A 9,842-nucleotide genomic window follows, 5' to 3' on the forward strand; every position below is an offset into this window, starting at 1 on the left:
GTTTTTCACTTACCTTGTACCTTATTAATCTAAAATAAAGATAACTATTCTAAGCGAAATGGTTGAAGACAATTTCTTCTGCTTAACACCTTTATATATTACCAATACTTCGAGATGAATTAAAATATTAATGTTACAATCAGGAATACAACTCATTCAAAAGCAAGTAAGGGAGTTTGATGAAATTTCAAATACTCCATTACTGTACCTCATTCTGAAGCAAATTCATTATAAAATACCCAAAACTTAGATTATTTAGGAGTATTATTTGAGAGTAATTAAATTGTATCTTTACGTTTTAGGGTCATATACATATCTTTTTAGTTGATTTGCTACACAATTTGACATATAAACTTTTTAACGTTTACTGTAAAGTAAGATTTTCCAAGACAAAAAGGAAAGGCACAGAACACCAATCTTTAAGAAAGAAATTTATTTTAAGTTTTCTAAAAACATTGGGAACTATGAAAAACAAGCTGAATGCCTGGCCTTACCAAAGGCAAAATATAGTAAAAATAAAATTTGAAAACCATGTTTAACCTTAGAAACATGTTTTAAAATATACCAAGTTTAACACTCTTTTCCTCTCCAGAGCAAAACAAGTTTATTAAACCACAACACTTAAATTCTTTAACTGACACAATTTTTTCAAATAAAAGATTTAAAAAAATAATAAAAGCATTCAATTCTACCCTGGAATCTCGTCATTTATAAAATACCATGCTCAAATGTCAGTGAAAATAAAGTTTATAAAGCCAAAAACAAATCTTTCAATGAATTTAGATTCCAACAGAACATGGTTATAAAGAATTGCTTGTCACACACAGGCTTTACCAACATGAACAAATACAAAAGGGGAATGAAAACAACCTATAAAATCAAAACTCTTCTCTAGAGTAGCAGCTTTCGCAAGGTAAAAGGACTCAGTGCCAGAGCTGTATGTGCTGTTGGCACATGGCCAATTTTATTCCCAGAGTCCCTTTGTCTTGTGCTATCAAAATAAAAGTATCTTTGTCTTAGAGCAAATATGCTAAAGAAGGCACCAAAATCCTATCTTCCCTGCTCCCCCAAATGATATTAATAATGCTCTTTTTCTTTCAAGATGACTTCAACCCCATTAACAGAACATTCTAAGTATCTAAAGATTAAGTAAGTTCCAGCCTCTAGAGCCCTTAACTGCACTAGTGAGGACCTACCTATTCTCTTTGTCACCCAAATCCTTCAAGTCTCAGTTGCCAATTCTCATATTCACCACCCATTAAACTGACATAGCCATCTCCGTGAGAAATCTTAATATTTATACTCCCTAACTCTTGAAAACAAGAATAAATCCATTTCCAAATGCTAATTTCACAGCCCCTTAATATTCTCAAGCTGGATACCTTTGTTCTGCAGCCCTCTTTGGTGTCTGTCTCTTTTGCCCTTTTTCAACCTTTTTACCTTGGAGGAAAACTTGAAATAACTTTCAAATTCAGGGAACCCTGAATTTATGTCAGTGTGACCACTAAGTCCTAGACATAAGACTCTTAATTCACAGAAATCTAGAAATTGTCAGCCTAGGGCTCAAAGAATTCTTCCTCTTCTCTCAAGACAAATTCCCAGGCTAAACAGAAGATTTAAAGAAAGGGTTCCATACCCAGTCGTCTACTAGTGTTGGGAAAATACTATTTGGTTTTGTAGTTTTTCCAGGTGATTTTTTTGTAAGGCATGTTGCTATCCTTCTTCATTCCCAAGCTCAAGCGGCTGTGGAAACATTACAAGAGTTCCTTTGGTAACAAAATTTTTCCAGAGTTAGTTTCCTTTTAAATCTAAGAATCTTGTCACTTTAAAAAAGTGTTCTCTCCAGGACCTTGTGGAAACTTGTTCATTTGTTCATGTGATGAAAAATGACTGCTAAATCAGCTAGTTTCCCGTAGCCATTCTTCATCTGCAAAGCACCCAGCAAAATCTGGCCTGTTTTCTTCAAAGTACTCTGGCAATTCACCTTTCAGCTCATAAACCCTGCTGAGAACTCTTCCACTGATAACTGGAAGATCTCTGTATCTAGCAGATACATGCACTCTTTGTCAAGATCTTAGCTTAACATTCTTGCATGAATGTGTCTTTGTTTATTAAACATTAATCATTTTTGTAGCATTATTCAGAGCTTACTTTCATCTCCAAGTTTTTTATGTCAGCACCTCTCTGTGAAGAAAGCAGAAAGCAGTGTGCTGTAACATCAGTGTGAGGATTTCCTTTTTTTAACAAGAGGCAGAACTTGCCATGGAGCCGACCACTAACGGGACGCCAGCAGTACAGATGACAGACTTTTTGGTTTCCGGATATGAAGACACAGCATTAAATATATACTGACCTTTGTCTGAGGCAGCTCTGTGACATCATCATTTACAAATCCTACAAATGTGGCAGCATGACAAATATTGGTGGAATCTGTTTACTCATCACCCTGGACGGAGAAGCTACAGCTTTGGTTATTTATATAAAACCTTACTAAATTGAGCGTAAGGTCTTTTCAACTTCTCATACTGCATCTTGCCCTGGCATTTTAACGTTGCCATTATTAGACTCTCACCAACTCTGTGAATTTTTCTTTCCTGGGGTAAGTTCTGCTACTAAAAAACTTGCTTCCTGAACTTTTTAACTGAACATGACTTTTTTTTTTTTTACAGTAGTTTTACTCTATTTTTATTCCAAAAGTCATTTAAAACAATCAACATCTTTACTTGTCAAACTGCTGGAGCAACTGCTAGATCTATAAGTCGTATGCCATAGACAATGCACAACGGAATAAGCCAGCTTGGTTTACAAGTCCACATAAAACCCCTGATACGTAGCTATCGTTGCAGACAGGCTTTCTCGTGCCCCTTGTTGCACTAGTACACTGAAGTAGCTCAGATGACTGTAATCCTTCATCATTAACCTTATCAGGAACGTCTGCAGCCTGACACCTAGAATGGTCCTCCTCTCACACCCTGCCTTCACAAACTGCAGCACTGGACTATCAGATTTATTTGTGACAAATGTTAATAAGATAGAAAAATGGGCATAACAAACAAGAAAATCACAAAAAAAATACAAAGACAATTCACTTCTACACAGTCCACATTTTTGCAATGTTTACAACAGTGGCAGAGGATAGATGAGTTGTGGCATGTAAAAACTGCTTGCTTAGAAAGAAAATTTCCCTCTGATATTCTATTACGGAGAGTTTGTTGTCTCCCACAAATCAGTTGGCAGTGACTGAAGGGAGACTGGGGAAGGTAACCCTGAGGGAGAGGCCAAGGTCATCCTCCTACCATCCTCCCACTGAACTAGTATTCACCAATCATCCACAGCTTCCCCCAGCTCAACGAAATGCATGTGGGCCTACTGGAAGCTGCCACGGAGGGCTGAAAGACCTCTAACAAAATTGTTAACAGGAATAATCAACTACATGAGACCAAACAGTCAACATTTACCCTAAAACAAAGATGAGAAGTGAAGGAGAGGCAGGGAAGCTACATTAATGGAAACAGCACGAAAAGAATAGAAATAATGAGAATGTTGAAGCCTTGTGAAAAATGTAACCAATGCCACTGAACAAGCTGTATAAAAATTTTCAAATGGGAACCTAATTTGCTATGCAAGCTTTCACCTAAAACACAGTATTAAAAAAAAAAAAAAACTTGTTAACAGGGCCGTTTGATCACTGTTCACTAGTGTGAGTATTAGCCATACATGGCACGGGAAGTTCAAAGGAGTATTTTTTTTTTCCAGTCACAATTTTTCATGGAACCCCAGCAACATCTCAAAGAACCCCAGTTTAGAAACCCACCTTCAACACTGAATGATTTTTTTCCCCTATGTGAGGTCATTTTCATTTGACTTGGATTCTTCGGGGACTTGGCTCACAAGTTCAGGTTTAGTTCCTCCATCATTCACCGCCTCTGTCTCAGACATTGGTTTTGTCTGCTCCACCCCCCCACTATTCTCTGGTACCTCCTGCTGGTTATGTTTTCCTTCTGTTAGGTCACTTTGATTTGATTTATCACCAGATTCCTGTTTAGCTTCTTTCCCATTTCCCACGTGTGCTGCCTGCTTTGGGTTAAGCTGTGACAGGTCCTTGGCACTCTTCACTACCTCCTGGAGATTGTACTTTCTGAACAACATGTAATCTTTCACGACACTCAGGCAACAGACAGCTTTGATGATTTCTACCACCACCGTGTACTGAGGATTGGTAAGATCCACTTTATTTTCTGAATTCAGGCTGCCTACTATTCCTGTAACAAAAAGTATAGGAAAACGCTTAGGCTGAGAAGGATACCATCAAGCTTGATGAATAAAAAACAATCTTTCATCCTTTTCTGTTTGGGACTTGTTAAAATAAAATATACTAGTCCCCTCTTCTATATGGACTTCAAAGTCACTGAATCTTTCAATGTAAATAAATACAAATAAAATCCTGAGACACGTGACAAGATTTTCTTTTAAAACAAAATAAAAACATTCTATCTTGATTCCGAAAAGACTTTACCTAAACAAAAAGAAAATCTCATATTGAAATCAGTTAGGTTTGAGTAAAGTTAACCGTACCCAAAGAATTTGGTCTTTGTCCTTGGTTCCTGAGATCATCTCTAAAACTGCAGAATTTCCTTAGTGACTGAAGTATCTTTGATGAGGGCTCCAGAACAGGTTATGCTAATGAGGTGAGACTCCTGGGTGGGGGGCTGGCCGAACCAGAAAGACCCACCTGGTGTTTTCACCATCTCAGGGGAAGGAGCCTGATTCAATCATACCTAAGTAATGAGGCCCAAATAAAGGTAAAAGACTTGGGAGGGTAGCATGTCCCCTTTGGGATATGGAAGCTACACACTGGGAACTCCCCCAGGCCTTACCCTATGCATCTTTTCACTGGTGTCTTTTTGCTATAAGAAAACTATAATCATCAAGTATCGTACTTTCCTGAGTTCTGTGAGTTGTTCTAACAAATCACCAAATCCAAGTGAGGGTAGTGACACCTGCAGGTCAAAAGGGAGGGTGTCATGGGGACTCCATTCCCAAGCTTGCAGCTGGCATATGAAGTCCTGGGCAAACTTGGCAGCAAGGAGGACTGTGTCCTTTAATTGTGAGGTCTGACTTAGCTCTGGGAAGTCAGGGTCACAAGAAGAAACGCTCATGTGCAGCTGGTGTCAGAACACAAGGGGAACAGAGCTAGTAATAAATTGATATGGACAGAGCAACACATCTGGTGTCGGAGAAGTGGGACTTGACTTTCCCAGAAGTTTCAAATTATTTTAAGGATATTCTCATATACCTGTTCCACACTCAAAATCATAAGCCTTCTTTTTTAAAAATCTTAAAATCAAGAACAAGTATTTAATATTGGACTTAGGTGGAATTGCTGAGAAACATACCTGCCAATTCTTTGATAACTTCTTCTCTATTCATGTGACTGTTATTTCGAGATTTGTATACAATCTGAAATGTCCCTTTATTTGGTGCTTTAAACCAGGGTTCCAAAAATGTTTCTGCATATTTTTTCATATCCTCTAAGAAAGCCTTGCACGTGCCGGAGACAGGTAACATTCGTAGAATAACCCGAGTCTTCTTCTTCTTGGTTTTGTACATATCCTGGAGAATATGATGCACCAATTTCTCAGGTTCTAAAAGAAAAAGAATAAATCAGCAGAGAGCAAACAAGTAGTTTAAGAATATAAATTCTCAGACATTTTAGAAACTATTCAAACTTTCTAAATTGTCGTTGACATAAGTTGGTGATGGAAGGAATTTTCACAAAAAAATTGAAATGAGTCTACCTAGTAATTTTTTCCAATTATTTCTTCTTCACTGCTTATTGTATTTATGCTTATAAAAACCAGTGCTCGTGTGAAATCGTGACTTATCTCCAACACTATTCTGTTTACATATAGCAATGGCTACTATCCAAGTAACACAGCTTAAATAGTACACACTTCCTTATAAAAACAAAACAAAATGCAACAAGTCACTTAAAAGGATTTAATTAATCCATTAGTTAAGTGAGCACAAGAAGTCCAGATCCAGACTGGGAGGAGCTGAAGCCCCAGCACCTTGAAGTGTACAAGAACAAGACGTGGAAGCCCTCAAGCCACATCCCATCTACATACAAGTCTGTTTGGGGCTGCTGTGTTTTCAAGATTTTTAAATTCCCCAACCACATTTAAAAATCAAAAAATCTATCTGGATTTCCAACTTCTTTTGAAAAACTGGAAGATCTGGCCTACCAGGACTACACTCCCAAATTGGCTGGAGCTGAGTAGCAGCTGTCCCTTTTAAACAGGACATGCACTCTCGTTTTGTCTAAAGTTACTTAAGAAGGAAGAGGCAAAGCCAATGCTCCCAAGCCAATGCCGCATTCACTACTCCATTCCACCTCTCCACAAGCCTAGTGCTAATGCAGGGTAGATAAGAGGTAAGTAAATGAACCACAGCCAGAAAGTCATTTTCTAGGCAGTGTTCAGTGAGACAGGAAAATGTCCAGATATTACAGGATCAACAATCTTACAGAGCATAAATCAGACACACACCTATCCCAAGTGTTCTGATGAAGACAACATTATTCGCTCCACTCTCCATGGACTGGAATCTTCGTAGCCTCATCTCTGTAGACGCCCTAATGTCATCAACTTCTTTCTTCAAGGCAGCCTCCACGTCATCATCTTCTCCCTCGTTTCCAGAAGACTGCTGATTCTTGTCTGTAAACTGTTTGCATAAAGCTAATGATCAGAGACGCCATAACAACTCATGTTTAAAAGTTATAATTTAGTATTTATATGAAACTCTGAGTGGCAGATAGCTAAATACTGACAATAAAGCTTTTATTGAGAGACTAGGACACCACCTCCTCCAAAACGTGGAGGAAGAAGGAAGTTCCCTCAGACACAAACAAGCGTATCAACTGAAAATGTTTTCAAAAGTATCGTGAGTGTGGGACACAGGGAAATGTGCTCACCAGTGGAATCATTTCAGGGTGGACCTTAAAGCCAAAACTAGCTATCTTTGTGCCTCCAAACTCAAGATATTCTCCTTTTGGTGAGATGAGACCAAATACGTATGGAATTCAAAGTCTTTACTCCTGTTCTGAGGAACAGGGCACAGCAATAGTTCAAGAACTTACTCAAGGCACCTGTATAGACAGGACTTGTTGCCCACTTCTCTGCCCTATGAATGGGGATGCCAATCTGGCACTAATAATAACTGCACACATTTATGAGCCTTTATTATATACCAGAAAATATTTTATGTAGTAAGCAACTTTTTAGCTTTAAACTATATAAAATACTTTTTTTTTTTTTTACAAATAAACTCTAGCATAGCAGAATTAAGTAATTTGTTAATTCCCAGTTAGTAAATAACAGAGCCTGAATTTAAATTCCCTGTGCTATTCTCTTCCATTTAATTCCATGTGTGTAGATGTGTACTGATCCACCTGAAACCAATAAAATGATTTCCAAAATGTGATGGGACAATTATATTTTAGGCGGTATTGGTACGAAAGTAGGAGCTGGGTGGCGCAAGTGGTTTGCAATTGGCCGCTAACCTAAAGGTTGGCAATTCGAACCCACGCAATGGTTCTGTGGATGATTACAGCCTTGAAAATCCACACGGTTTCGCCAGGAGTCAGAATAGACACAAAGCAACAGGTTTCTGTTGGGTTTTGTTTTGTCTTATTTTTTGGTACAAGAGTTTTTCACTTTTTAAAATGTATTCTTATGTGCACTTGTGAAACCCACTATTTCAGAGATACTATTGCTAAGACCCAAGCGGCGCTTGGAAACCCTACAGAGCAGTTCTACTCTGTCCTATTATAGGGCCCCTGTGAGTCAGAATTGATGTGATGGCAGTGCGTTTGGTTTTGGGTGTTGCTTAGGACAAACAAAAGCATTACAGCGGCAGTGTTCAGATGGTACTGGTTACCTTAGTTGCCATCCAGTCGCTTCCAACTCATGGCAACCCCATGTGTGCAGAGCAGAGCTGCTCCATAGGATTTTCAAGGCTGTGACCTTTCAGAAGCAGATCACTAGGCCTGTGTACCAAGGTGCTTCTGGGTAGGCTAGAACTAGCCAGTCTTTCTGCTAATAAGCCAATGTTTAGCCATGTGCACCACCCAGGGACTCCTCAGATGGTAATATACGGCAAAAACCGTGAAAATGAAATGAAGCTTGCCCTTGTGAACTTGGGCCATCCTTGAGTCTCAATGTACTCACGAACATTACCTCACAAGGCTGTTGTGTGGCTTAAATGTTACATTATTGATGAGCTTAAGCACAACACCTGGCCCTCAGAAGCAAATAACAAACGGGACCTATCTGAACCCACCATCCACTCTGCGGGAAAAAATACTTGGCGATCAGCTCCCATAAAGACTACAACCTAGTAAACTCTATGTGGCAGTTCTACTCTCATACAGGATCGCTGTGTGTCGGGATCCACTGGACGGCACACACCACCACCACCATTGTTAATTAACGATGGAAAGAAAAGCCCAAGGTGCAGTCATCTGAAGCACAAGACCAAGCAGCTGTTCAAGGTTTCCTTCAGGCAGTCAAGGCCTCCTGAAATCGCGAGAACTGACCTACAACTCGAGCTCTTGGCCCTGCCTAGAGCCGAGCCTACAGACGAAGCAACGCGAGGGGGGCGGGACACAGACCACGCCACGCTCGGTCGCCGCCACGAGCGCCAGAAAATGCGCGCATGCGTACAGAGGCACCGGCCAGGCAGCCCTCCCTCCTCCCTCAAGGGCCCGCAGGCCCGCCCAACCGGGGGCTGGTACCTTTTCCGGCCCGTACATGTCGTCACCGTACTCGTTGAGCAGACTGTAGGCCTCCTCCACGCATTTGCGCTCGTTCATGTTGCAAGTGATGAGTATGCCCTGTAGTCCAGGCTCCAGCTGCCGGGGCCCGGCGGCTTCGCAGCGCCGAGCCCGCTTGGCCTGCATGTACTGAGCCTTGCCTTTGCGCTTCCCGTCGGCGGGCTGAGGAGGCTGCTGGACCGGGGCCGCCATGGTGCGCGCGAGCTGAGAGCCAGAAACGTATTTCTCCAGGGCTTTCGGCTCCCTCACCTCTGCTGGCGCCGGCTAGTTACGTCAGGTCTGTGCGACGGCCTCGCGTAGGCCCGCCTTCCTGCCTCATTATGTGCTTCCCCGGGTCCTAAAGCGCTAGGCTCCCTGTAGAGAGGTGACGCGAGCCTCGCTCCTGCCCCGCCCCTCGCGAGGACGGACGAGCCTTTGCCTCCGCCTCACCACTTGAATGAGTGGTTTCCACGGAGATGTGGCAACCCTGCGGTCCATGGTGGACCCGGCCTGCATACCTAGGGCCTGGACACCGACTGATATTGATTGTGCTTGCAAACAACCGTTTCATTTACTCGTTAATATTTTTTAAGAACCTGTGTGCTAGTCGTTCCAAGTGAGGGCTGAGCGAAACGAGATGCCGTTCCTGCTCACATTGCCCTTATAAGCTGACGTTTCTCAGAAGTCAGTGGGTCTTCCAACCATTCTGCTTATTTTTTGCTCCTGTTGAAATATGTGTCTTCGGTAGACTTTCCTCTAGTGTCTCTGTTGCAGAGCTCCGGGGAAGCAAAGAAAACTAGTACTGTGCTCAGTGAAATCAGCGGGACCTGACTATGAGAATCAGACACATTAAAATGCAGCGAAACTTAACTTTCTTAACATTAAATTGTTCCAATGGGAATATTATCTATTTTAAGTTACAAAATAAATTTCTATTAATACAAAAAAAATTGTCCTTATCAATTTCTTGACACACTTTTGTCCTGTAATGAAATCATAACAAGTGATAGTGGTATCATTTTACTGACTT

At 40.9% G+C, this 9,842-nt stretch overlaps 1 protein-coding gene across 1 annotated transcript; it reads right to left on the reverse strand.

Annotated features, from left to right (window-relative positions):
* Positions 1–460: 460 nt before the first annotated feature.
* THUMPD1 (THUMP domain containing 1) lies at positions 461–9,157 on the reverse strand. Its single transcript, XM_049904912.1, has 4 exons — positions 8,795–9,157; positions 6,549–6,723; positions 5,397–5,645; positions 461–4,262 (listed from the first exon to the last, which is right to left on the reverse strand). The coding sequence occupies exons 1-4, from the start codon at positions 9,023–9,025 to the stop codon at positions 3,841–3,843; spliced, it is 1,077 nt and encodes a 358-aa protein (XP_049760869.1). The 5' UTR covers positions 9,026–9,157; the 3' UTR covers positions 461–3,840.
* Between the last annotated feature and the right edge of the window lie 685 nt (positions 9,158–9,842).

The sequence above is a fragment of the Elephas maximus genome, chromosome 12 (genome assembly GCF_024166365.1).
Source record: "Elephas maximus indicus isolate mEleMax1 chromosome 12, mEleMax1 primary haplotype, whole genome shotgun sequence".
In the NCBI taxonomy this organism is placed as follows: Eukaryota; Metazoa; Chordata; class Mammalia; order Proboscidea; family Elephantidae; genus Elephas; species Elephas maximus.

Coding starts and splice junctions, on each gene's coding strand:
- THUMPD1 (XM_049904912.1), bottom strand. CDS start 9,025: ATGGCGGCCCCGGTCCAGCAGCCTCCTCAGCCCGCCGACGGGAAGCGC. Junction 6,724..8,794: donor ACATGTACGGGCCGGAAAAG/GTACCAGCCCCC, acceptor TTATGCAAACAG/TTTACAGACAAGAATCAGCA. Junction 5,646..6,548: donor CATCAGAACACTTGGGATAG/GTGTGTGTCTGA, acceptor TTTTTCTTTTAG/AACCTGAGAAATTGGTGCAT.